This window comes from Pseudopipra pipra, chromosome 27 (assembly GCF_036250125.1).
Source record: "Pseudopipra pipra isolate bDixPip1 chromosome 27, bDixPip1.hap1, whole genome shotgun sequence".
Lineage (NCBI taxonomy): Eukaryota > Metazoa > Chordata > Aves > Passeriformes > Pipridae > Pseudopipra > Pseudopipra pipra.
Window position 1 is genome coordinate 2,496,135 of NC_087575.1, and position 27,791 is coordinate 2,523,925.

At 52.5% G+C, this 27,791-nt stretch overlaps 2 protein-coding genes across 4 annotated transcripts; one reads left to right on the forward strand and one right to left on the reverse strand.

Annotated features, from left to right (window-relative positions):
- The first annotated feature begins 1,115 nt into the window (after positions 1-1,115).
- On the forward strand, positions 1,116-23,747 carry TMPRSS9 (transmembrane serine protease 9). Of its 2 annotated transcripts, none has more exons than XM_064637188.1 (19): positions 1,116-1,334; positions 8,348-8,498; positions 10,426-10,553; positions 11,016-11,083; positions 11,505-11,683; positions 12,792-12,836; positions 13,784-13,955; positions 14,161-14,435; positions 14,600-14,736; positions 15,939-16,251; positions 17,062-17,233; positions 18,580-18,851; positions 19,532-19,668; positions 20,223-20,580; positions 20,660-20,776; positions 21,437-21,608; positions 21,932-22,197; positions 22,726-22,862; positions 23,335-23,747. In XM_064637188.1, the coding sequence occupies exons 2-19, from the start codon at positions 8,363-8,365 to the stop codon at positions 23,494-23,496; spliced, it is 3,246 nt and encodes a 1,081-aa protein (XP_064493258.1). In that variant the 5' UTR covers positions 1,116-1,334; positions 8,348-8,362; the 3' UTR covers positions 23,497-23,747. The 2 variants fall into 2 exon arrangements, with proteins under 2 accessions (XP_064493258.1, XP_064493259.1); XM_064637189.1 differs by having other exon boundaries at positions 1,117-1,334; positions 11,508-11,683.
- Positions 23,748-25,264: 1,517 nt separating this feature from the next.
- Positions 25,265-26,449, reverse strand: TIMM13 (translocase of inner mitochondrial membrane 13). Of its 2 annotated transcripts, XR_010425352.1 has the most exons (4): positions 26,314-26,449; positions 26,123-26,191; positions 25,892-26,046; positions 25,265-25,763 (listed from the first exon to the last, which is right to left on the reverse strand). XR_010425352.1 is itself a non-coding variant. In XM_064637191.1 (3 exons), exons 1-3 carry the CDS (start codon positions 26,437-26,439, stop codon positions 25,948-25,950), a joined length of 294 nt encoding a protein of 97 aa, XP_064493261.1. In that variant the 5' UTR covers positions 26,440-26,449; the 3' UTR covers positions 25,265-25,947. The 2 variants fall into 2 exon arrangements, 1 of the variants encoding a protein (XP_064493261.1); XM_064637191.1 differs by having other exon boundaries at positions 25,265-26,046.
- Positions 26,450-27,791: the final 1,342 nt, after the last annotated feature.

The window sequence follows — 27,791 nt, forward strand, 5'->3', positions numbered from 1 at the left end:
TTAATGCACCACTAGATTTTGCTGGTTTCTTCTATTGCAGCCATATCTCCCCTCCTCCCCTTATTGCTTTTGGGGTTTGATCAAGCAGTTTTGTCTTCTCCATTCCCACAAAGATATGTGCAGGCTCTTCTTTATCTGCTGAGCTTTTAGAAGGATGTCAGTCCCCGGCTCAGCTGTTTCATGGGGATGATCATGTGCACATAGTCAGAAAGGACAGGAGCTACTTCTGTGTTCACTGGCTCACTTATAGCGTGTCCAGATTCAGAGATAGCTGCATTGCCCAGGTTCACTGAACCTTCAGGAAGAAATTTAACCAGCCAAGTCTTCATTATTGGTGCTCAGAACAGGTTTCAGTGGTGCTCAGACTGGAGAGATCCATGGGATTGCAGATGTTAGGAATGAGAGGATGTGCTCCAATCAAAACCAACTTCAAAGAAATCTCTGTGATAGCTTTATAATTTAAAAATCCTACGTTCTTTCATTGCTTTGCCATTAAACACATGAAATGCTGAAGTTTGCTGTTTATGTCAGAAGTGGCAACCGTGTGAGAGCAACCAAAAATTCAGATTAAAGCAAAACAAGCTCTCAGTTTTTCATGTATTTTTCATATTTTCAAGATGGCAGAAGGATCAGTTGTGGGCTTAAACATGAACTTGAGCACAAGGAGCCACGTCCAGTTTTGGCCTCGGCTGTGGGTGTGTGTGATGCAGGATAATCCCTGCCCGTTCCTGGGCAGGAGTCAGGCCGTTCTTCTTACACAGAGATGATAAACAGGGTATGAACTGCAAGGGCTGTGGATGTCTGACTGAGGAAATTCGTAGTTTTTTGTAACAGTGCTCCCTTCGCTGTTTCTGAGTGCACGGCCCGGGGTGGTTGACTGATCACCCCACCGGCCTCAGAGCGGGAGGGGGTGACAAGCTCTGGTGAAGGGAGGACGGGGGGAACTCAGCGCACGAACCACCCCACTGCAGGCAGCGATTCTCCCTTCTGTCCTGCGGGTGAAAGGTGCTGCTGCCCGAGGGGATGGGAGCTGCACAGCCAACTGCGGGACGGTCCCGTGGCTGGGGAGGGAGAGGCAGGAGCTGCTCCATCGCTGCTCCAGTTCCCGGCGCGGGCAGGGAGAGCGGGGGGCGGGGGGAAGCGCTTAAACCCAAAGTTCAGCGAAGCAGCAAACCAGCTCTTCAGGGTGACCCGTCCCTGCCTCTCAGCCTGTGCCTTTAAGCCCCGCCGCGAACCCCCCCGTGCCTCCCACCGCCCCCTCCGGGCCCGGCCGGGCGAGCTCGGGGAGAACCTGCCGGGGAAAGCACCTGGCGGCAACGGGGAAAGCAAAGCGGGTGAGTCCCTGCTCCTTCTTAGGGGCTCTTTTCGTTTTCTCCAAGGTGCCGGGCTCTCTTGGCTCGGATGGGAACAGAGAAACCTGCGCCTTCCCCGACAGCCGAACCCACCCGCGGGTGCTGCTCCGCGACCACCGCGATCCCTCCTGCCCGGCGATGGGGCTCGGACAGCCCTCCTCCTCCTCCTCCTCCTCCTACTCTTCCTTCTTGTTCTTCTTCTCCTCCTTCTCCTCCTCGCTTCTCCATCAGGGTCAAGCAGCTTTGCTGCCTGAGCCCGCAGATTTCCAGACAAGCGGGAGTTTGAAACCGCTTCTCCTGCTGGGTTTCCCCCCGTGCTCGGGGAAATCCCTCTTGCTCTGCTGGTTCTGAGGAAACAGCTTGTTTGTGAATTAATTGCCTGTGGGGAAAGCAGCTAAGCTCACCTCTTACTGAAAGTAAGAGAGGGAAACAACTTCTGTGCTTCCTCAGCACATAAGCCTACTTTGCTTATGGCTCAGTAGTTTTTATTATGTGATGCTGAAGTGCTTTTTAGTGGTTTTCAATTCCCTGTAACACTAACATGATTCAGGGGAGGTTGGGACCACTTTGCACAAATGAGTGGAATTTTTTCTGCTCCTGGGACCAAAGGAACCCACTGGCCACAGAAATGGGCTCCCCACTGAATGTCTGTGGAAGCTGAACCCTTTTCCCAGCTGTGTGTTTCTGTAGGACATTTCATCTTCTGTCTGTTAATGAGCAAACACATGTGGGACCTAATGGATGAACCTTAGTGGAGAGTGACCTCTAGACCCTCTTGTCTGAAAGTACTGGTTAAGGAGAAACATTTTATTTTCTTTAGCACTTTGGAAACCAAATGCAGGGAATGGTCTATATTATTTAAAAGCTATAGCAAATTACAAAATATTCTAGAAAGAAAGTTCAGGGTAGCTTATGGGAAACAAACAGCTTTGGCAGTAATGCAGACCTAAATGCTATAAGCAACCTCCATGGGCTGGGAACAGCACCATCATTTGAGCTCAGATGAATGTTTCTGCAGCTGGATGGTGCTTTGTTCCCACAGTTGAAGGAAAGGGCTTGAGAGTCGCCCTGCTTTGCACCCACTTGTCTGCCAAGTGAGGCTGGTCTGCAGGGAGCCCAGCACAGCCCCTGTACCCTGTACCCTGCTCGAGGGGTCCCTGTGGGTGAGGTGCCAAGCAAGGCAACACAGCCCAGTGCAGGATTTGGGTGTCCATGTGGGCAACACCCTGCAGCCTCTGCCTGGGGATGGTCTCAGACAGGAGGGGCTGGGCTGAAGCTGTGCATGGTCACACAGCCCCAGCACTGGAGTTCAGCAGTGACACTGTTGTGTATTGATACATGCAGAGTTTCATTCTGCAGCCTCTGAGGTTAATGACAAAAATCCCATTGACTCAGGTGCTGTGAGTTCGCTGCTTGACTGATATCTTTCACCACTGGCTGGTTTCTCTCTGTGATCTCTCCCTCTGAGGGAACATGCATTGCAGATGACTGGTTTCAGGGTAGCGTGGGGGTTTTGTGGCCATGAACACTGATGCCTGCCTGTCAACCTGTAGGAACAGCTGAAGCTAGGTAAAAATGTAATGTACACATTGCTTTTAATGTGTGTCAGCTGGTAAGAAAGAATAAAATGTGCCTGTCTGCAAAATGAAGACATCGAGTTCAGCCCCTGTTCCTTGAAGAACCTCTGGTCCCAGTATTGTCCACTGACTTCATTGGGACCAAGATTCCTTCCACAGCCCTTGCACTGGGCCAGTGCAAAGTGTCCAAGGGAGGCGAGTGGATGTCCCTAAAGGAGATACCATGAGTTAAGCATGTGAGTTTTTCCTGGCCATTCATGAGCTGAAAAGTATCGGATTATATAGTGCTCCTCTTGTGAAAAGTAACCAGACAAACATAGGCTTCCTGACTTACTGGATACTCCCCGTGTGCATTCAGTATTTACTATCTGTACCAAGTTTTCAATCCAGCACAGTGAGGGGGCAGGAGAGTTGCCTTTATTTTATTGTGTAATCCATGGCTAAAAGTTTAAGAAGTAATTGCAGGTACAAATCCGCCCAGTACTCTGTTACCAAAGGGAGAGCTCAGGGCTGAGTGTCTCCAAGGTGGAAGTGATGTTAGAGCCTTTGTTACCAGTGATAATACCAGCACCAGGGAGCCCAGCCTGTCTGTCATGCCCCAGCTGAGGCTGCTGAGCTGGCAGGCAGGAAGAGGATCTTCTTACTTGTAAATTGAGAGACATTTGCAGACCAAGAGGGACAATAAACAAGGCCAGCACAGTGTCACTGGGCTTGCTGAGAGCAGGACTACAGCTGAACCAGAGGCACCTCCAAGGAGAGGGCAGCAGGTGAGTAGGGACTTTCAGATTTGCTCACTTGCAGGCCCCAGACTTGCAGGTCTGGGGGCTCTTCACTCACCTCAGTAATAAGAGTTGTCCTCAGTCCAGAGTCTGCAGCCTCTTAGGTGACTGTTTCTTTCTGCTTGAAAGTAGGGTGCAGCCTTTCAAATGCAGCACAACCCCCTCTGAATGTTACCCTACAGAGATGGGGCCGTGCACAGTTCTACGTGTCCATTACAGAAACTGGAGATGGGTTAAAGCAAAAGGATTAAAGACATGCAGTGTTGGGTGGCCCAAGGAACCAGTGTGGTGGCCAGTGACATTCATGGCACACGAAACAAAAAGGCCACGTTAGCCAAACCTGTGTCTGCTGGTCATGGGGGTGGGTTTGATGCTGAGAGTTCTGTCCTGTATCTGTTCAACTTTCTTTTTATGGCATAGCATCATCTCATCCGAAGGTTTAAGGGAAGACACCAGGAAACAACAGTGTTGGAATGAATTCCAACACTCCCTTCTCTGGAGCCCCACTCCCAGAGTGGCTCTGAGGGACCCCTGAGCCATGAGGGGGAACTGGCACATGGTTCTTGGCCTCTCCAGACTGACATGTCCTTGCACTGCACCACCACCCAACAGGTACCACTGGTTATAAATCCACTCCCCTAGGAAGGTATCCTACCTTCCTTCTCTCAGTAGCTGGTGTCACAAGTGAGCCCCATTTCTATACAAGTAAATTCCCAACTGTAAGGAAAAAAATCACAAGGTTTTGACCCCATTTTAACTGGGATTGGCTGTTCCCACCACCACACTCTGCCAGCAGACCTGTTTGCACACCCACATCTCTCACCTCCCCTGGTCATGCTTCTGCTTTCACTTACAGCAAATGACCATCTTCTCTCTCCTGCTCAGGCTCGTGGTTTGGTGACACAGATGTGGTGAACCCACCAAATGAGGCAGGCTGGAGTCTGCTTACTCATTTTGGGCTACCTCCTTCTGGAGAAATAGTCTGCTTCTACTGTGTTCCTCCTCTGAAGTGCCACAAGTCTTATCTTGCTGATAAAATCAGTAGTCCTTCACTTGCCTTTGGCCACAGGCTCATTATTTGCTGAGGTGCAGGTAGATCTGCTGCTGGGCTTGTGTTCTGCCTCCAGCAAGTCGCATATTTTTCATATCTGTGCCACATTTTGCAAAGGCTCTGTCTGGGTGAGGACTTACAGGCGTGACCTTAGGCCATGACACAGTTTTACAACCCCTGTTCCTGGAGGCTCAGCAGACACAGTGTTGCTGTGCTGAGAGCCACACCGCCCCACCATGGGATAAACCAAATGCCTTTATTAACACTTGCTTACTCAAATGGTTGCAGCATATTTGCTGCCCTCTATAATCACAGTTTGGGAGAAAATCATCCCAAAAAAATCATCTGGAATACAGAAACGAAGCACAAAGATCCTAGAGCAGCCCAAACTCACCATCAGGGGACATTGGGGCCTCCTTGTATTCGTTATCTGTAAATGCAGATAAAAGTTGACTTTTGAAGACACAGTCACCACTGTTTCTTTCCTGTCTGTCTTTCCTCTGGCCAACAGTTCAGAGAGGGGGCTCAGCTCATGCCCCTGTGGTCGAGGGCTGCTGATGGGGGCTGACAGACTGGGAAGGGGAGAAGCTGGAGGGAGCCTGGGGCAGTGCAGTGTGAGACAGGAGTCTCCCTCTGAAGGGAGAGAGGCTGAGGGCTGCAGAGGGCTGGGAAGGCAGAAGGAAAAGACACAGTGAAGTGAAGGATGAGAAGTACCAAGTAGTGGAAGGGAAGAGGTTGGGGAATGGGAAGGTAAATGAGGAAAACCAGCCCCTTTTGCTGGGCAGTCACGAGCACGGTGCTGGGACATCACTGTGGTGCTGCAGCCCTGGGAGCTGGTGCATTTTGCAAGAAGGCAGTTTCTGCCTGACAACAGGAGCCAGCACAGTTTATGCTGAACAGATGAACTGTGCTCTGGGCCAGTCCTGCAGGTGTGCATGGCCTGGGATCACCTGAGACACCTCCCAGGGTGAGGCTGGATCAGTGCCCAGCATGGACAGGCAAGAGGGGGGGCCCTCCTTGGGTGGCCCTGCCTTGTCCCCTTGTCACTCCTGCACATGATGTGCCCCCAACACACTGCACATGCATGTTCTTAAACACTCATGTGGGCTCACACACTCGTGTGTGCTCACACACACACACACATGTGCTGCTTATCCTCTTTGAGAAGAGTTGGGTGTTAGCGACAGTTTGGCTAATTGGATAAATGAATATTTTTACAGTATTACTTAATGTTTTGTAATTTACCTATCTGAACCAGCTGAGAAATAAAATATGTCTTCCAAGGAAATCCTATGGGATGATTCAAGGCTGCCCTAGAGCAAAGTCCAGACTCCTACAGAGAAAACAAAACCCAGGGCTGTCACCTCCCAGCACGGCAGCAGATCCTGGGGGGCAGCTGGAGATGGTGACAGTCACAGAGCAGCTCTTGCTGACTCTCTGCAGCACATCAGATGTGCCTTCCCTGCTAAAATGGAGCAGTGAAAAGACACCTCCCTGAGACAGGACAGAGAGGACAGAGTTCCCCACCCCCTGCTGTCAGGGGCATCGTGTTTTATAATCACTCAATTTATGAGCTGACAGAAAAATAATTTTTTTTCTCAAAATTCCTACTGGAAACTGGTGCTCCTCTGACTGTTAATACTTTCCTAGTTTCTGCCCCACCAAAAAAATTTACTTTTTGCTCCTCTGATTTTATGCCACAGTGTTTTTCACTGTGTGTAGCTCCTTGCTGCAGATCTCCATTATGTATTTACAGATTAGTCCTTATTATTTTCAGTAAAAAAATTACAATCTCTACTTCACTCTTATAAAATGGGCTTTACATTTACATGTCCTTTTATTTTTTTTAACTCACTCCACTCACAACAAAAGAAAGTAAACTTTCCTTATGCTAAAAGGGAGAGCAAAGACAAGTTTTGATTGTTTTGTGAAGTAAAATGCTCTCTAAATACTCTTATTTTTTCCATACTCTTATTTTAAAATGCCTCTGCAATCACTAATATAAACTTCTTTCTAGGGTTCCAAGTGCCTGTTATTGTAATATGACTTTTCTATGCAGCCAAGACTGTATTGTTAAAAAAAACACCCAGCCAGAGCCAGTTTTGTCTGTGGTGTTAATTTTTTTCTCAGATGCAGCTGTCCTACCTTTGAGGTCCATGGATGGTCAGAGCACTGTTGCCCTGGTCAGCAGACCTGGACTAGATTTCTGAGGTCCCACATTCAGCACACGACAAGAGAGGCAGTGGCTCTAAAACCTACTGAAAAGAGTGGAGGAGGGATCCCTCATCTGTATGTATTCAGGTCACAAGAACCACTAGAAAAATGTTCCCTACCTGTCTCCTCTCAGCCAGAGCTGAATTGTCAAATGGAGATATTGTTAGAGGAACCAGGGGCCACAGTGCCTATCTGTGCCAGGCTCAGTGACAGCTGAAAAAGAATATTTGGAGGTCTGCTAGAAAAAAAAGAGGGATCTTGGACAGACTCTCCCTTCCTCTCCCCTTTCCCTCTGTTTGTTGCCTCACAAAGAAGTGACCTTTTAAAATCTCTTATCTAGAAGCTTCAGTTTAAAGAGCTGCTGACGCCTCTTGGAAAACACTGAAAAGCTCCTCTGAAACAGGGAGCTGCTGCTCCGTGTCCTGGGTGCCTTTCTTCCCCTCTTCCTTTCACTACTGGCTGCATTTACATTAGAAAAGGCTGTTCCTCTGCGGCTTCCCCGAAGTCACAGCCTGACTTACAGCAGCAGTGAGTTGCTGCTGTGGCAGCCCAACCTCTCACAGCACCTTCTGAGTGGGCAGGAGGTGACCAGGGGAGATGTCCCTTGGCAGGACACACTTTGCAGCTGAGGATGGAAGAGCTGAGTGGGTTTTATGCTCTTGGTGCTGTCAGGATCAGGGCAGAGTAAGTTTGAGAGAAGATTGTGCCTTGCCAAGACCCTTCTGGTGTCACCTGTAAATCTGAAGTTTCCCAGCCTCTAGAGATTGAGTCCTCGAAGAACTCACTCTGAAGCTGAGTAACTCTGGACCTTTGGCCAAGGTCAGACTTCTGTGGATTTCCAGTCTGACAAAACAAATTGTCTGAGACAGCCTTTATCCTGCCCGGTCTGAAGGGAAGGGTTACGTGTCTTCTTCCTGCCTATGAGGGAGAAATATTAATCCAGTTATTTAATATATTTTAGGGCCACAGGAAATCAGTGCCTCTCCTTGTCTCACCAGGCTTGTTGCAAAAACCAGCCTGTCTGAATGACTGCTGGAATCACAATGGATATCCCAGGCTATTTCATTCCTGCTGATACCCAGTTGTTGATGTTGGCCAAATAAAGGCCAAACGCAGGCTGGCTTGCACTAGCAAGGCTGCAGACCAAAAAAAAAAAAAAAGGCAAAATAACTGTTCTATTTTTGGCATTTTTGAGATCTCATTTGGAGCACCATATCCCATCTGGGCACCTTCAGTGCATGAAGAGTGCAGCCTGAGTGCAGTGTGTGCCCATCCCTTCACTTCTCGTGGCGATGTTTGAACCTCCTGGGGTAACCATGGGGTAACACGTTTCATCTCACTTATACTCTTCCTCTTCTTCTTTTTAATCTGTAGAGCTGCTTAAAAAGCATGGACCAGACAAAGCCAGGACAAGTGCCAGGACAAGGCACTCAGGGAAGGAGACTGAGAAGCTGCTGTTGGAAGGTTGCTGCTGCCACTGCTGTGGCTGGCAGTGCCACAGCTCTCTGCCTGGGGATCCTGCTGGGTGAGTGTGCAGCTGGGTACATTCTTTCAGTTTATCAGCTCCAAAAGAGAAGTGGTCTGCACTGCTCATAGCAAAAATCCTCAAAATCCTCCCGCTGAAGACAAAATGCGGTCGAGTTCCTGCATGTACACACACAAGCAAGGGCTGTAGTCAACTCATGTTCTCAACATGTGACTTTGGAGCACTTCATCTTCAGTGTCTCATGACACATATGCTCTATTCCTGTCCTGCTTGACCAGCCTGATCTCCTTCTATGACAAGGTGACCCACCTGGTAGATGTGGGAAAGGCTGTGAATGTAGTCTACCCCAACTTCAGTAAAGCCTTCTGCACTGTTCCCCACCACACTCTCCTGGAGAAACTGGCTGCTCGTGGCTTGCTCAGGTGCACTCTTCAGTGTCTGGCTGGTGGTGAATGGGGTTACATCCAGCTGGGGGCTGGTAACCAGTGGTGTTCCCCAGAGCCACTCTGGAGCCAGCCCTGTTTTATATCTTTATCAATTATCTTGATGAGGGGATCGAGGGCACCCTCAGTCAGTTCACAGATGACACCAAGCTGGATGGGAGTGTTGATTTGCTGGAGGGCAGGAAGGCTCCAGAGAGGCAACTGGGGAGGCTGATGGACCAAGGCCAATGGTGTGAGGGTCAACAAGGCAAGGTCCTGCCAGGTCCTGCCAGAAAACTGCCTGGTGGAGAAGGGCCTGGGGGTGCTGGCTGACAGTGACTGAACATGAGCCAGATGTGCCCAGGTGGCCAAGAAGGCCACTGGCATCTGGCTTGCACCAGCCACAGTGTGTCCAGCAGGACCAGGGCAGTGACTGTCCCCTGTGCTGGCACTGCTGAGACCCCACCTCAAATCCTGGGGTCAGTTTTTGGTCCCTCATGACAAGACATTGAGGGGCTGGAGAGTGTCCAGGGAAGGGAGCAGAGCTGGGGAAGGGTCTGGAGCACAAGTCTGATGAGGAGCAGCTGAGGGAGCTGAGGGAGCTCAGCCTGGAGAAAAGGGGGCTCAGGGGGAACCTGCTCACTGTCCACAACTCCCTGACAGGAATGTGCAGCCAGGTAGGGGTTGGGCTCTGCTCACAGGAAACAAGGGACAGGACCAGAGGAGATGATCTCAAGTTGCACCAGATTGTATATTAGGGAAAACCCCTTCACTGAAAGGGTTATCCAGCCCTGGCACAGGTTGCCCAGGGTGGAGTCACCATCCCCGTGGGGATTTAAAAGGTATAGATGTGGCACTTGGGGACGTGGTTCAGTGGTGGGCTTGGCAGTGCTGGTGGAATGATTGGACTCAATTACCTCAGAGACCTTTTCCAACCTAAATGATTCCATGATTCAATGATTCTATCCTCTAATCTCTCTCTGTGACTCCCAAATTTCCTGTCACTGTACCTCACCACCCCTGCCATCACCTATCACAACCTCTTGCAGCCACTGACCATTGCCTGTTTTACTGTCCCACTCCAGAGCACAACCACCATCTCCTTGCCTCTCCCACCTCCCTCCTGCTGCTTCTGGTGTCCCATGGCAGATGCCACCTGAGGCCAGCACCCCAGAAAGGACTGACAGGTCCCACCTGGACAGTCCTTTCTGAGCTGGCTTCAGTACCCAGCAAACCTTTCCCCAGCCTGTTTCTGCAAGGACAGGGCCAATCTGGGATTGCCAGGCTGTACCCATCTGTTCATGAACTTCTGTTTCAGGCTTGACAAAAATCCACCATTTTCAAGTTCAAACTAGTTCAGTGCCAAATGCTGTTCCTGCAGGTGTGCAGGGTATCCCAGTGTGGTCGTGGGGCACCCCCGAGGCAGCCGGGGTGGTCAGAGACAGTCATGCTGCCAAAATAGGGGGTTTAAAGGACATGATGAGATCCATGTTCCAGAGCAGTGAGGAAAGCTGCCTCTGACAGACACTGTCCCTCTCTGGCAGCCTGCTATCCCCCGGGAGAGACCAGCTTTGAGCACACAGTGGAGCTGCAAGGAATCATGTTCAACAGCAGCTTAAAGACGGAGAACTCAGAGTACTACAGGGTGCTGACACCTGCTCTGGAGAGGCTGGTGAGTTGATCTGGACTTTCCAAGAAAATACTTGGGAAATACTGTGGTGGTTCACCAGGGCCAAGCTCGAGTGTCTGCATTCAGCAGAATCTGGATGCCCAGGGCAGGAGGGAAACTAGGACTTCTTAAACATCAGCAGGGTACACTGTGGGACTGAGCTGCACTTTGAGAGGCCCTGTCAGGGCCCTGAGAGGCATTTGTGGTGTGGGAGGTGTGTGCTCACACCTGCTCCTTGCAAAAGAGGTAGGAAAGCATAAAAAGGGGATGTACTGCCTCATGCCCTGAGCCAGGGTGGGAAAAGGGTGAGACATGAGCTGGACGTGGCTGCTTCTGCTGCTTGCAGAGGCAAGAGAAGATCCTTCAACAGCTCCAGCTCCCTGCAAAATCCCAGGCATAATCTAGTCCCACCTCTCTGGGGTCTTCTGTGCAGTAAGTGTGTGACCATCACTCTTTGCTTTGCAGTTTCTGTCCAGTCTGCAGGACTCCCAGCTGGACTGGAGCTGCACTGGTTGCACTATCCTGGGCTATAGGTGAGTGTGGGCAGCTGTCCCTGCAGACTCTGCAGCTCATGTTTCAGGGCATTCTGACAGGCCTTACCAAGAAGGGGAGCTCACACCTGTGCTGTTGTTCAAAACCAGTACAAAGAGAAACTGGTTTTTGATCAAGGCTGGATTTTCTTCTGGGATTGCAGCAGTGTTCTGGATTCTTTCATTTGGAAGTGCAGTCAGAAAGGCAGAGGGAAATGGTTTGTTCAACCACAGCTTTGGGCCAAAGAAAACCACAAATGACCATTTCAACCCAGAGAACATCTGGGTTGAAATGAACCTTAAATTGTTTAGAATCACATTATTAAGAGTCAGTTTTGTTTCCCTTCAGTTCCCTGTAGGCAGGGAGCACAGGAGCCTGTGCTGACCATGGAGCCAATGTCCCCGTTAATTCCCTGTCTCCCAGCAGGAATGGAAACTCCAGCGTGATCGTCCATTTCCGCCTCTTCTTCGCCCCCCAGGACTCCCAGCCCCTGAGCTCTGCCCTGGAGGAGGAAGCTCTGAGGCACGGGCTGGCAGCTGCCCTGCGCAGGCAGGGTCTGTCCCTGGCTGCCTACGGGACCATCTCCTCAGCTTCTCTCACAGGTACAGCCCTCCCACCCTGCCAGGCAGGCAGAGCAGGGTGCCCAGTGCTGGGGCTGCTGCCACCCAAGGTCACACAGCAAAGCCACCACCTGTGTCTCAGAGAGCCAAACTGTTGCAGGGCTTCAGCTCTGGATGTGCAGTCAAGGCTTCATGCCCAGCAGCAATGCTGGAAATGGGGGTGCTGCCAGGCACCCAACAAAACAATGGAATGCTCTGCCTGGCTCCCAGCTTCACTGCACAGCAGCAGAGACCAGCCTAGACCTTGCCTGCTGCTCAACAAACATTTGTGGGGTACCCAAATACCTCTCCAGCATTAATGCTGTCCTGCTGCTCTGCCCTGCAAGAGCAGCTTGAGAGGCTCACAGCAATTACAGAGCCTAAAGTATAAACTGCAGTTTCTTTGGCTTTTCTTGCAGCACCCAGAACCAGCCTAAGGGACAGGGGATTGAGCTCTGGGAGGCTAATTGCTGAGCTGTCTGCACCTGCAAGTGCACAGCAGTCCTTAGGCAGCCCTTGGAGTTGTAGCAATAATTACAGCTTAGGTAGATATTTCTCATATTTGAATTATTCTCTGAAACCACCTGACAAGAAATTCTCCTTCCCTTCAGCGACTGTGGAGTTGCCTGTGACTGCAGGACTTCAGGTCCAGCAGATTTAAAAAAACATGTGCCTGAGAAACATGAAGGTGTGGGCTCCTCTGCAGCTCCCTCTGCCACAATGGGCAGGATCCCTGGATCTTCAGGAGCCTTGTGCAGCCCAGGTGGAGGGTGCACAGACTCCCCTTGGCTTTAGGCAACAGTCCTGCAGAGGTTTAGACCTGGAGTCTGCTCCTGGGAGGCAGCTCACTGCTTTTGGGAATTCATCCCTGTACCAGGAATCACCCAAAGCCCACAGAGCTGTAGGTGGCTGCTCCTCCCCTGTCCCATGGCTGAGCAGGGTTCCCCAGCAGGGACCCAGGCCAGGAGCTCACACTGGCCATGGGGCAGGGAAAGGCAGGAGAAGATGATGCAGCAAAGCCTGCAGCAGCCCCAGTCTGGGAACAGCACAGTCCCCAGAGCTCCTGGGTGGGCTGCCCTTTTTGATTCCTATTCCTTCTGCTTTGTCACAGGTCCCAGCAAGGTTTCTTCTCCCCACAGATCTGGACTGAAATCAGGTAAGAGCCAGGCAGCAGGAAGAGCAACCTGCACTCTGCAGCCTCCTCCTCCTCCTCACCAGCAGCCTGGATGCAGAAATCTTGTTCATAACCTGGTGGCCCAGGGCCCTGCAAGCTCAGCAAGAGCTGCAGCTCTGCTCTGCTCCAGCCCTACCAGGGAGCAGAGTGACAAGGACACTGCCCCGTGGTGGCTGCCCCTGGGGAAACCAGGGCAGAGCTGCTGGGTGGGCTGCAGAAGACAGGAATGACTCAAGCCTTGCTGTCCCCAGGGAGCTGCCCTGGAGACACAGTCACCTGCTGCAACACCCACTGCGTGTGGAAAGAACCGTGACAGGCAGACAGGGTGTGCTGATGGCTCTGAGGGAAGGGGCTGTGGGGAGTCTCTCACAGCAGGTCTCCTGGACAGGGGGGGACAGGCCACAGTGCACTGCTGCAGACTGTGACAGGTGTGACACCACTGGCTTCCAGGAACTGAGGAGAGTCAAGGACACAGCATGACTTTTCAAGCCAATAGAAGATGCCTGTGGGAGGATGAGGGGAGCTGGGCCCTGAGAAAAACCTTGCTCCCACCACCAACTGTGATAAGGGACACCTTCCTGGTGGCCTGGTGTGATGGACAAGAGCCACATGGGCCACATGATGGACAACACCCATGAGCTGCTGGGAGCACATCATGAGGCAGTGGTTGAGATTGTCAAACTAGTCAAGATGCTTCTCCCCAGAATTTCTTGCTCTAGAAGAGTTTCAGGGAGGACGCTGTGATGGGCCAGTGCTTTGCAGTGCTCTTTCCAAGCCTGCCCTGTGACATCCCAGGCACTGTCCTGTTGTCTGAGCATGTGCTGGGAGCACTCATGAAGCTGAAGCAGCTTCTCCCACTTGCCCCCAAGTCCGTGGTGCTGGGGCACAGAGGCAGGATCCTGATGCACTGGCTCTCTCACCCCTTTCAGACTGTGGGAGCCGCCCTGCCATGCAGACTGCCAGCAGGATAGTTGGAGGTTCAGAGGCGTCCAGAGGGGAGTTCCCATGGCAGGTCAGCCTGCGAGAGAACAACGAGCACTTCTGTGGTGCTGCAATCCTCACGGAGAAGTGGCTGGTGTCTGCTGCTCACTGCTTTACTGAGTAAGTTCTAGTCACGCCATCTCCCTCCCTCCCTCTCCTTTCCAAACCTGCATCTCTGCCCCATCATGCCTGGTTTCCCTCACGGGGAGCATGGGGAGTTTCCATCACTCCCCCAGTGGATGGCAGGATGGGCAGGAGGCAGCTGGGCTTTGCAGGCCAGTGCTGTGTCTGCAGGCTCACACAGTCCCTGCCATGTCTCCTCCAGGTTTCAGGACCCAGCCATGTGGGCAGCTTACACAGGGACCACCTCCCTCAGAGGCTCCGACAGCAGCGCAGTGAAAATGGACATTGCACAGATCATCCCACACCCCTCCTACAACGCAGACACAGCTGACTATGATGTGGCTGTGCTGGAGCTCAAGAGACCTGTCACCTTCACCAAGTACATCCAGCCCGTGTGCCTGCCAGACGCAGGCCATCACTTCCCAACCAGCAAGAAGTGCCTCATCTCTGGCTGGGGCTACCTCAAGGAGGATTTCTGTAAGCAAAGCGGGGCAGGGAGCAGAGGAGACACGGTGGGGTGTGAGTGGCGTGGGAGGCCCCAGGGAGGGGAACTCAGGGCAGCTGGGATGGCTGTACCTGGGGCTGCTGGTCCCCTGCAGGGCTCCCTGAGCTGAGCTCACAGTCCTGTCTTTCTCGTTCAGTGGTGAAACCCGAGTTCCTGCAGAAAGCAACAGTGGAGCTGCTGGACCAGAACCTGTGCTCCAGCCTCTACAGCCACGTCCTCACAGACAGGATGATGTGTGCTGGCTACCTGGAGGGGAAGGTTGACTCCTGCCAGGTAAGCTTTGCTCAGGGAAGCTGGCACAGCTCCCCACAGAAGTCTTTCCCTCTCAGTATGCACCAAGGACACTTCAAGAAGCAGATCTGACACTGTGGTCATGGTTCCCCTCTGAGTTTTGAGGCTGTGCCTTGGACCCAAGCTCAGGGACTGCAGAAGACACAAATGAGGATGTTCTCTAGTGCTTAGAGGAGGGCACTGCTGCTTAATCTTTTGGATAATTAACTATTTTTCTCTACTTCACGAGCTGTAATCAGGGCTGGCCCTACCAATGTACCAGGCAGGTCCTTGGATCAAAATCCAGATGGCAAAGGGCAGCACTGGAAACTAAAATATACAGAACAGTTTTTGGTGAACAACAGAGTGTTTTCCTTAGTTAGCCTTTATCCAGCCTGGAACTGCAAGTAGGCACCTGGAGACAGTCCTGCCTTTCACAGTGGAGAGAGGAGAACTGTGATGTGGGAGGAGGGCTGTGATTTCCAGGGCTGTCCCTGTGGCTTGGCAGAGCTATTCAAACCTGCAGCCACCAGCTGAGCAAAACTGCACTGCTCTGGTGGTAGTGCTTCATATTCCTGGACCAAATACAACACAAACACCAGAGAAGGGGCCTACAATGGAAGATCCAAGGATGGATGAGCAACATGACCCATCTGGTTATTCATTATTGATCTAGAGCAGTGTCACCTCCAGAAGGCACTGCCAGCTTCACAGACACAACATGTCCATCAGTGACACTCTCAGGGCCCCACAATAACAAAGAATTGACCAGGGAACCACAGGCCAAGTCAAGAAAACCTGATGCAAAGATTAGCATGGTCACCCTGGGCTGTGTATCAGGCAATGAACACCCATCATCTGTCTGTGTACGGGCTGCTGGGCTTAACCTTTAAGAGCAACAATTTAATGAATGATTAAAGCAGTAGAAATGCCAAACCCTTTATTTTATAGAGGATGTCCCTGTGCTCTTCTGGCATATCAATGGCACAAGGCTACTACTTAATAGAAGGACACTGTGCCCACATGGAGGAGCAGCCAAAGGCCAGCACAGGAGATGCTCCAGTCATCACCAGGTTGGAGCAAATATGAAGTGAGATGAGATACAGAGGGACAGAGAGACCCCAGCTGGCAGAGGGATGCTGAAGGTGGCCAGGGAGAGCTCAGTGCATGCCCAGGGAGAGCTCACCATCTGGCTTCTCTTGCAGGGTGACTCTGGTGGGCCCTTGGTTTGCCAAGAACCATCTGGCAGGTTTTTCCTGGCGGGAATCGTGAGTTGGGGGATTGGATGTGCTGAAGCCAGGAGGCCTGGGGTTTACACACGTGTTACCAAACTCAGAGACTGGATCTTGGATGCTATTTCTGCCTTCCCCAGCTCCACAGCCCACATTGCCCCTCCAGTACACTCCAGTACCAACAGTAATGTGGTCAGTGCTGAAGAGCTCAACACCATCAGAGGAATCCCCACCACCTCACCAGCCCCAGCTGCCAGCAGGCCAGTGACTGCAGGGAGACCACAAGGTATGAGCACCCATGAGTGGTGCACCTTGGCAGGAAGAGTGGCAGACACAGCTCCAAATGCCAGGTTCCTTCTTTTGCTGAGCTGAGCTGACTTTCTGTAGGGCGAGCCCCACAGCCCTTGCCTAAGGACTAAGGCCAAGGCACATGTGACACTGTGTGGCTGTCCCAGCTCAGACCAGAGCAGCCTGGCAAAGTCACTCAGTACCTGTGCAGTTCCATGCAGTTCCTGTGCTTGTGTGACTGACTGTGCAATCTCATCTGAGTGACTCGTCTGCTCCAGCAGGTCCAGGACAGGGCACTAAGGCACAGCAGTGTCTGACAGTATTTTCCTGTTGACCACTGACTTTTGTTTGCCACCTGTGGATCTCCCCACAGCTCAAAGCTGGTGGCTGCACCTTCACAGCAGACACAGATCTCCTCCCTGAAGAGAAGGAGGGCAGGTGTCTGTAGGATGACCTGTCTGCTCCAAGAGCCCCCAGCAGCTCTGCAGGGAGATGCAGATGTAAGGTATTTTTCTGCATTTAGGATTAAGTTTTTATCTCTAATGGCAAGGCTAAGAGGCACAGAGCTGCTGATTACTCTGCCTTTGAGAAAGGCCCAGGATTGAGGATTTGCCAAGAGCAAGATGCAGAACAGCAGTTAGTGTGAAAGCCCAGGTGAAAACAGCCACCATCGGGCCCTGCCATGATCAGCAGACAGGGCTTGGGTAGATCCTCACACCTCAGCCCTTACTGGTTAGAGAGAGCAAAAATCTCTCCTTGCTTATCTTCTGCTCGGAGTACTCACAAGTCATGCTTTGACTTTGTTCAGAGTGTGGAGGACGACCTGGGTTCTCTAAATCCAGCAAGATCGTGGGAGGAACAGATGCTTCCAGAGGAGAGATCCCCTGGCAAGTCAGCCTAAAAGAGGACTCGAGGCACTTCTGTGGAGCCACCATCATCGGGGACCGCTGGCTGCTGTCGGCAGCTCACTGCTTCAACGAGTAAGAGCCCATCCCTGCCCTTCCCCACAGAGCTGTGCTGCCAAACCACAGCGTGGCACTGGAGCCACAAAACAAGACATTAATTTTTGCTATAACCAGAGATTCATAGGATAAGGGGTTTTGTGGGGAGGTTGGGATGACGCAGAGAGGAGTTTACCCCAGCTTGGGCAGGGAGCAAGGACAACACATCTAAGAGGGGGTGGAAAAGGACAGATGCCACAAGAGTTTCTTTAATAAATTTAACCTTAAAAATTGTCTGTAATATACAAAATAGAGACACGTGGTCAGCTGGTAAAGGGAAAATGGTGTGTTCTGTTCTGCAAGAGCCTAAGCCCAGATTTGTAAGTAGCCTAGATAAAGAAATGAGTAGCAAGAGGATAACGTTTGTCAGGAATAAATTCCTGAAGGCAGAAAGGGTGGGGAACTAACTGAAAGGATTTCAAGACAACCTCATGCATTAAACAGCTGGACAATAAAGCAGTGAGTGAAATGTAAGGTGTGAAATGAGGCAAACAGCAAAACCAGCAGTGCTGTCTGTGGACAAGGGTGGGTCTCCATCAGCTATCTTCGTCCATCTCCATCTGAGTGTTGCCATTCAAAATAAGAGGTCAGAAACATTCAGATATTGCCCTGAGAGCAGCAGTGCTGTGGGCAGGGGTGGTTAAAGAGCACAGGAATGCAGTAACAGTTAGAAGAACGAGGGAGATGAGCAGGATGTTGGTGGTAATCCACAGCACAGCAACCTCCACACAGGGCTGGAGTAACACTGTGTGAAGGTGAACACAAGGCTCAGGGATGAGCTGGGTGTGGAACAGCATCATAACCAGCAAGACACAAGAGATCAGACTAGACCTGGGAAAAAAACAACTGGTGGGAAGGGAAAGTGTGATGGGACTGTGCAATGATGAAGGGTACAATTAGAGGATGCCTTTTGACTCTTTCTTTAAGAGTCAAACCCACCAAAAGCAGGTGGAAAACAATCAAAAGGAAGCAGTTCTTAATAAATCTCATTAAGCTGAATATTTAAAATTCACATAGGGTGAAAAAAAAAAATAAAACACAACTTTAGAAAAATCCAAATAAACCCCCAAAATCCATCAAGACCTACTGAATACAGAGACACAACCTGTGTACCAGAACAGTCCTGAAATCATACATTTCTGGAGGTAAGGAGAGGATTATTACTCCATGTTCATTTGCTTTCAGGAGATATCCAACAGCTGCCACTGCTGGTAACTGTTCTTTGGGCCTGACTTAGTAGGGCTGCTCTGCTGTGTGCTGATCATGTAAAACTGTCTGCAATCATCTGTGTGTGAGCATGCATGTTCAGAATTATGTATTTGCAGGACAAATCCAGAAGAGATTGAAGCCTACATGGGAACAACATCACTAAATGGAACAGATGAGAATGCAGTGAAAGTCAATGTAACAAGAGTGATCCCACACCCCCTCTTCAGCCCCATGATTCTGGACTTTGATGTGGCTGTACTGGAGCTGGCAAGACCTCTTGTCTTCAACAAATACATCCAGCCTCTGTGCCTCCCACTTGCTGAGCAGAAGTTTCCTGTTGGCAAGAAATGCCTCATTTCTGGGTGGGGGGACCTCCAGGAAGGGAATGGTAAGCAGTGATGCTGGTGTGCCCTGGGGCAGTGACACCCTGAGCAGCAAAGCCTGTGCCACTGTGACCCACAATCCAGGACAGGGGACAGCAATGGGGACAGTCAGGACCCGACAGAAACACAAGAATAAGCAAGAACAAAGGCACACAGAGCATTACCTTAAACCACAGTTATTTAGGAGTCACCAGCAAACACGAAAATTGAGAGAGCAGCTTGGTGGGAACCAGGAGAAACCTGCTGGGCTCCTCTCAGTAGCTCTACCATGCCAAGCAAGAGTCAGGCACTGGTTCAGGGCTTGCTGCAGCTCTGGCAGGACGGTGTGTCAGCCACAGCAGCCATGCTCAGTCACAGAGATGTTCCAAGCAATTGGAAAAAGCAAAGATCCCACTGTAGGGAGAAGGCCTGAGAGTGGCACGTGTGCTACCAAAGAAGCCCAGCTGACCAGGAACCCACAAGCTGTCAGGACCACGGGACACAGCTGGGTGCAGGATCCTTAGCACAGACACAGAACTGCACCCTGGGGTGAGCCAAGAAGCTTCAGGGTTGCTGAGAAAATAGGTCATATAGGACTCAATTCTCATGTGGGATTAGAGCCTGTTTTCCCAAAATTTGTGTTGTCAGTCTAAAATTCATTAGTTCCCACTTTGCTGCACTCATTAATCCCATGTTTTTCATGCAGCCACCAAGCCCGAGATCCTGCAGAAAGCCTCTGTGGCCATCATAGACCAGAACACCTGCGACTTCCTCTACAACTTCTCCCTCACTGACCGAATGATCTGTGCTGGTTTCCTGGAGGGGATGGTAGACTCATGCCAGGTAAGAGTGTGGGATTCCTCTACTCTGTGGACTGTTCAGAAAGCTGGGCTAACTCTGCCTTCAGCTGATCCTTGTGAAATATTTACTGAGGCTGCTGTGGCCAGGCTGTGCAATTCATGTACACCTGAGCAAAAAAAACCCAGCGTGCTACCTTGGAGATTTAGAAAACTGTATAAAGCTCCACCAAGTTGAGAACGACTTAAACCAACATCCCACTGCTCTGTCTGGCCAGATGAATGCTGGATGAAGCAGGTCTCCTCCAGTGGCAGTGAGACCTGGGCAGTTGGTGGTGGCTGTGGAGCGGTGCTGACAGGAGCTATGAACTTTCAGGACAAATGCCACTCGTATCTGTGCAGCCAGGTTGAGCCACTGACCCCACCTTCAGTGTCTGACTCGTGCCTTGCACACACACTGCATGGCAGCAGACAGACCCAAGGCTGAAGAAAGAAGAGTTGGGGGTAGCTAAATGCTCCTGGTGTGGCTGAGGGGCAGCTCCTTGTAGACGTGTCTGGGGGAGACTGTACTGAGCAGCCATTGCCTTGCTTCTTCTGCAGGGAGATTCAGGTGGGCCCTTGGCCTGTGAGGTGACCCCAGGAGTGTTTTACCTGGCTGGCATTGTGAGCTGGGGATATGGTTGTGCCCAGGCTATGAAACCTGGTGTGTACTCCAGAATTACCAAACTCACGGACTGGATCCTGGACACCATCTCACAGTTGCCCAGTCCTGGCACAGGCACTCCTTCCAGTTCAGCCATCACCAGAACTTCCAGCACAGCCATCCTCACTCAGCCCAGCACAACAGCTGCAGGTCCAACCAGCAGAACCACCCTGGGAACGAAGATGAGCACAAACACGAGTGAAAACTCTGAAGCTCTGAGAACAACTGAACCTGCCAAGCCCACCCAAGCCCCAGGTAACGCTGATGACAGATGTACTGACGTTGGTAGGAGGCCTCCATCACAGGGAGTACTGAGCAGGTTATTCCCTTCCAGTGGTGCCTTGTACCAGCTTCACCTTCAAGTGTTCCAGCAAGGTGTGTATTGGAAAAGAAAATCCTGAATGTGATGGTGTTGTGGACTGCAGCAACGGCTTCGACGAGCGCAACTGCGGTGAGTCCTGCTCTGCAGCCCGTGGCTGCTGCCAGCCATGGTCTGCACAGCCCAGACTCCCCAGTGCAACCCCCACCACATCCACACTGGCTGTCCTGGGCCCCACACTGGACACTGGGGGCCTGGGCCAGCCCACTGTAGTCCAGGTCCTACTTATTCTGCCAGAATCTAAATCAAGATAAAGCTGGGTGAGCAGGGTCCAAATTTTCTGCCAGAAGATGTGGCCTCTTTTCCTCTGCTACAAGTATTAGAAACCATTTCCAGCACACCAGCCTTCTGGCCAGTCAGTCTAGTAGCACAAAGGTGGCAAGACAACTCTGCACAACATGGCAGCGCAGAAAATGTCTTGTCATCCCTGGGACTGCTCCTTGGTCTGCACATTCCTGGCTGTGTGACAGCTCAGCCAGTCCATCCAAATGTTCCCTCCTCACATACCACAGCCCTGGAAGGTGTGATCTGTGATAACAATTTCACAAACCATACCCTGTCTGCCAAGCCTTGCTTCAGCTGGGTGAATGGAATTCATCACATCCTGCTGCCCTGTGCACACACACCCCCCCCCACAGAAGGCTGTCCCACGGCAGGGGCTGTGGAAGGCAGGCAGACACCCCTTTGCACTTATGTTTATTTAAAACCACGGTGCTTCTTCCTCTGTCCCAGACTGTGGCCAAACAACTGCCCTGGCCTTCAGCAAGATCGTGGGTGGCAGCAGTGCAGCTCGAGGGGAGTGGCCCTGGCAAGTCAGTCTGTGGCTGCGGCGGAAGGAGCACAAGTGCGGGGCTGTCCTCATCGCTGACCGCTGGCTGCTCTCTGCAGCCCACTGCTTTGACATGTAAGTCTGAGGGGGGCTAATGAAGCCAGCTGGCTCTTGGCCCCAGTCCCATCAGCCCACCTGCCCTTGCCCTCCCTGGCAGTCCAGCACCGTGGCTGGGATGCTGTGCCCCGTGAGAGGCACACGGTCCCTATCACAGGTGTGCCCCTGCAGGTAAGTGGGAAGAAGAATGAGTGGAGCAAAACCTGGGTGTGCCCAGTGTGCTGGAGATGGGCCCTGCCCTCACAAGGTGTGGCCATAGTGCATCCCAGCCCCACAAGAGGAGGAATGGCCCTCCTTGTGAGGCCGTGCTCCTAACAGCCAGGTTTGCTGTCTTTCTGCAGTTACAGTGACCCCAAAATGTGGGTGGCCTTTCTAGGAACACCCTTCCTGAGTGGCATCGATGGCAAAATGGAGAAAATATTCCGTATCTACAAGCACCCTTTTTACAACATCTACAGCCTGGACTATGATGTGGCACTGCTCGAGCTGAGCACACCTGTCAAGTTCAGCAACACCATCAGACCCATATGTCTCCCAGACAGTTCTCACATCTTCCATGAAGGGGCCAGATGCTTCATCACAGGCTGGGGCTCCACGAAGGAAGGAGGTACTGGTTGAGAGGGCCCCCTCACATCCATGATGGCCTCGATGGCCACCTACCTTGCACACTTCAACACCTACAGTTCCAAACACCACTGTCCCAAGCACTCCCCAGGCCAGGCCGGACCCTGCAGGAAACACAAAGCTGGGCAAGGCCTGGTATCACTACCATCTCCTCCCCTGCCACCATGCACTGTACTCGTCCATTTAGCCACACCTCTGCCCTCTTGGAGCCTTCCCAAGCTTTCTACATGGCAGCCACTACACTCCCCATCCCCACAGCAGCTGCTCCAGCTCTGCTCCTGCAGCACAAGGACCCAGTGCCATTTGTATCTGGTCAGCTGAGCTGCTGGACAAAGTACACACTCAAGGGACCTTTCTGTGCTTGCTCTGCTGGGGAGGAACCAGGCCTGACTGACTTTCCCAGAGCAGGTCTCTCCCTCTGGCCAGCAAGGCTGCAGAGACCCCACTGCTACACACACTTCTGCTTCTCACGTGCTCTGCGCCCCTTTAACATCAATACTTGTCTCCTCAGGTCTCATGTCAAAGCACCTGCAAAAAGCAGCAGTGAACATGATCGGAGACCAGGCCTGCAAAAAGTTCTACCCTGTCCAGATCAGCAGCAGGATGGTGTGTGCTGGTTTCCCACAGGGCACCGTCGACAGCTGTTCAGTGAGTGAGAGCAGCAAACACTGCGGCTGGGACAGAGCAAGTTCGTGCCAAGTCCCCAGGCTATATTCTCTCAGGAGGGCCCTGCCTCCCCCAGCTCAGCTGTCTGTCCATCCATCATGGCTGTTGCCTTTATCCACGTCCATCCTGCATACACCTCGTGCATACACCAACCCATGACAGGTCAGGGAAACACACACAGAGGTAATGCCAAGCAAAGGACCACGGGGATACCTTGGAGCCTATTCCATGATCCTATTGTACCTCCAAACACACTCTTCCACGTTCCAGAACCCCAACCTCACATTGTTCTTTCAGGTACATCACTGAGCAGTCCTCTAGCTTGGAATGTGGCTCCTGGGGAAGTGGGGAGCAGGAGAGCAAATGCCCATGTCCCAGAGAGAAAGAACATCTCAAAGCTGGGGGAGCTGGGCTGCCTCTGGCTTGATACTGTACCCTTTTCCTCTCTCTGCAGGGCGATGCAGGCGGGCCCCTGGCATGTAAAGAACCCTCAGGGAAGTGGTTTCTAGCAGGAATCACAAGCTGGGGCTATGGCTGTGCCAGGCCATACTTCCCTGGTGTCTACACCAAAGTCACAGCTGTCCAGGGCTGGATTGCGCAGAACCTCAAGCTCTGAAACTGCATTTCACCACTCAGGGAAGGCAACGAATGAGAGGAGTAACTGCCAGAGGAGGCACTAATCCCTCAGCTATTGTACATTTTTGTGATGTTGCAAAGGGGTGAAGATGGCCTTGCAGGTATTAAGCACGTGCCAGTGTTGTGTGACCCGCTGGTTGTGACACACCAGGGCATTTGATAACTGCTTTGCATAGAAAGGTACAAATTCTAGACATTTTCCATAAATAAATGAGGCCTGTCCCAACTTAAGACCTGGCCAAACATCCTACGCATTAAAACATGACCTTTCTAGTTGGAGGGGTGCCCGAAACATCTGGCAGATATTCATGGAGTTTGGCTGACCTCTGCCTATGAGCTGTCATCCCAAAGCCAAGCCAAGAGACTGGTGAACTTCGTCCCAGCCCAAAGTTATGCCCTTGCAGAAGCCTCAGACCTCACTGCCTTGATGGAGCTGTTGTGCTGTGCAGTGGCTTTTGGGAAGGGTGTGCTGCTGTTTTCACTCAGTGCCTGAGAGCTCAGTGATGACCTTCTGGCTCACCATTTGATCCCAAGAGAAGACAGGACTGAAACGCTTGGAGTTCAGACTGCAAAGGCCCTGATCTGTACTAGAGGATCAAGACAGGCTTCTCTACACCCTCCATACACCCCCACCCACCCAACCTCCCCCCAGCTCCTTTTGCACCAGGGAACAGGTGATTAAACTGATTAAGGCATGGTCATACAGACCACTGCTCTGCTTAAGCTAGGTGGGAAAAATTCAAAGTGCTGACATAGGGTGCAAGGATATAACTCCTTCAGTAGGAGGTGAGGTCCCACCAGCCAGCATATGACAGGCAGACAACTTTGTTCATAAGAAAAAAACTGCTGAGCTCATGTGCCAAGTCTTGGGCAGACTTAGACATCTCCCCATAGATTCAGCCACCAAAACTGAACGGCTGCTTGTACCCCAGACCCCTTCCTCATTTTTGGTGCTTAAGCTCTGCATCTGGGCATAGCAAGAGGTTTCTTCTGTCTCAACCCAGCTGGCAGTGAGATCCACCACCTTCCCAGCCAGAGCACCAGCAAGGTGGGAGACCTGGCTTCCAGGCATGGCTGAGCCCCACACGGGTTCAGATCCATGGCTGCAACACTTGTGGGATGGTCTCATGAATGAAGTGGGATGGGACTGCTGCACAGCCAGTGCCACAAAATTCATACAGCCATAAATAAAAGTAAAAAGGCCCCTAAGCAAACACGGCTGAAAGCACTTTATTTTCAAGTAGTCATTCTGACAATCTGGAAGGGAAACTCCAGTTTCAGCAAGTTCAAATACCCAATTATCTCCTCACTTTAGCTTGTGTAAGAACACTTTAGTCCCTTTATAGAAGCCACCACATTGGGAGATTAAATAAAATCAGGTTCTGGCACATCCCTTTGAATGTCCCAGCAGGTATGGAGACAACATCCTTCATCTGTCTCCATGTCCCAGCAAACAGTGAAATCTTTTATAAAATGCAGATCTCCAAAAGGAGGGATTTCAAAAAACCTCTCTCTAGAGACCCAGGCACTGTTAATCTCCAACGCTCTCCTCTTGCAGCTGCTGTACCCACTGCTGACTATACAGCATAAACCCAGCTATTCAGGAGAGCTGTGTAATACAGAGTTGAGCACCAAAGCAGACCCACAGTTCTCTGTTGCAGACATGCACCTCCCTCAAAAAAATGATGCCTAGAAGGTAGGCTCCAAGATGGAAGGTCTGTGCCAGAGCCAAACCAGAAGTCAGAGAGTATCACAGCAACACAACGCATTTTATTCTATAAAGAAATGAACCCGAGTACTTTATTCTGTAAAGAAATTAAGCCATCCACTTCCCAACCCTGTCCATCCCCCCAGCTGTGCTGGCACAACTATTTGCAAGGCTGTGCTGCAACTCGTTCCCCAACACTGTGCTTGTGCTAAGTCAAAGCCTATGAGCCCAAAGTGAGCCCCACACAGAGATACACAGATACAAGGGAAGAAAGAGTCCAGGTGGCATGTGGAGAATATTATGGCAGCTTTCTACTGATGAAAAAGGACTGGGTAACTACCTGATGGCTGGGTCCATGCTGGAATCCCGGGCAAAGGGACTGTGTTGCTGGCTTGGCTTGGCCCCTCTTTTCCACAGAAGGCTCCTTGCCTCTCGCAGCCCTTTCAGCAGGGATTTATCAAGTGCTATAATGCCTTGGCCAGTCTGGACGGTTGGGAAGGGCAAGAAGTAAATCAAGCAGCTCATGGTGGCTCTCAAGGCTGGAAAAAAAATCACTCGCTCCTGGGGCTGGTGCTAATAAAGGCCAATGGATGCAAAAGGTTTAGCGAGGGTTTATTGCTCTGCCACGGCAGGGGCTGGGAAGGCAGCAGGATTCACCCCCAACCACCTGGACTGGCCGCTCGTCCCTTCCCCACATGGTCCCTCCTGGCCCGGAACGCATCATCACATGTTGGCTCTCTCCCGCTGCAGCCGGGAATTGTAGGCTCGGGAAACCGTGTTCCAGGAGTCCATGTACCGGTCCATGCACATGGCGATGCACTTCTGCGGGACACAAAAGCCTCAGCGGCCGCCCCGGGCGCGGACACCGCGGGTCCGCGGTTCTCCCGCCCGCCCTCACCTGCTCCGAGTTGTCCAGGGAGCCGCCGGGCTTCCCGATGCACTTCCGAAAGCACTTGTCCGTCATGCGCTGCGGAGAGAGCCCGTGAGCGGCACCGCGGCCCGGGGGCTCCGGCCGCGAGGGGAGCGGGACGGGGACGGGGACGGGGACGGGGACCGAGCCAGCCCCCCGCGCCCGCCGCCCCTCCTGACCTGCAAGAGCTCCTGCGCGTTGGCCACGGCGATCTGCACCTTCACCTGCTCCATGATGAGCCCCGGGTCCAGCTTCCCCCCGCCGCCGCCCCCGGAGCCGAAGTCGGAGCCGAAGCCGCTCTCCATGCCCTCAGTGCCCGCGCAGCCGGCGAAATGGCGGCGCCCGGACTGCGGCTCCCGGCGGGCCCCGCGCCGGGCGGGGCCGAACCGAGCGGGGCCGCACCGAGCGGGGCCGAACCGAGCGCGCCGGCGGCGCCTCAGCGGGGCCGAACCGAGCGGAGCCGAACCGAGCGGGACTGAATTGTGCGGGGCCGAACCGAGCGGGGCCGAACCGAGCGGGGCCGAACCGAGCGCGCCGGCGGCGCCTCAGCGGGGCCGCGGGGACCGTGTGCCCAGCGCGGGTGTCACCGCCGGCCCCGACCCCGGCCAGCTCCGAAGGGACTCCCCAGGGCAGGGTCGGGCCGGGCCCGAGTCAGACACAGCGTTCGAGTCCCGGCGTTCAGCGCAGCCCCACGGAGGGGCGAGGGGAAGGGGCTTTAAACCGGCAGCATCAGAGAGACGAAGGCTGCCCTGCGGCGGAACACCAGCGGGCTGAGCTGGGCTCCCCGCAGAAAGCAGCTCCTCGGCGGGTTCTCTCTGGAATTCACCCTTCCAGGCGATGACGATCGTTTCCTCTGCCTGACGTGACTCGGGGGAGAGGCTTGTGCCCTTAATTCTGCCTCAATTCCATTGCGGTCTCCTCCGTTAAGTAAGAACGCCCTGGAACGCGGTAGAAGCAAATGGGAGACGACACCACGGGGGCAAGATGTGATGTGAGGGAAAGAGTTGGTGTGAGAGAAGGAACTGACAGCAGAGCTAAAGCCCAAACTGCTCTCGTCTTCACTAGCTAGAGCCCACACGCAGGGTACTGCAAACCGTGTCATCCTGTCTGTCGATCTGTCCACTTCAAACAGAAGGCATTCCGACACCTCCCAGGAGCACCATCAGCCAGCGCTAACGATGGGGCAGCCGCCTAAGGTACAGTTTTATCAGCACGGACTGGAAAGTGGGCTGGAAGCTCCGCGGCAACGCTCCTGCCCATCCTAAGAATCCACCCCAGCCAGAGGCCGGTATCTGCTCTCATTCTCACGTCAGGATCAAGCAGGTTAAATGGAAAAACGCCTTCAGTGCAAGGGTGATAAGAAGGGGATGGTTTCCTGCTCCAGCTCCTGATACTCTTCCTGCTGTTTTTGTTGCTGCTGATCAGAGAGGACAGCACTTTCCACCAGCACTGCGTCCCGTTTAAGGAAAGCGCTCGTTTGCTTCTGGAATACACCCCGTGATCCCTGCTGGGACACACCCCGCAATCCCTGCTGGGACACCCCACAATCCCTGCTGGGACACCCCACAATCCCTGCTGGGACACACCTCGCAATCCCTGCTGGGACACACCCCGCAATCCCTGCTGGGACACCCCGCAATCCCTGCTGGGACACCCC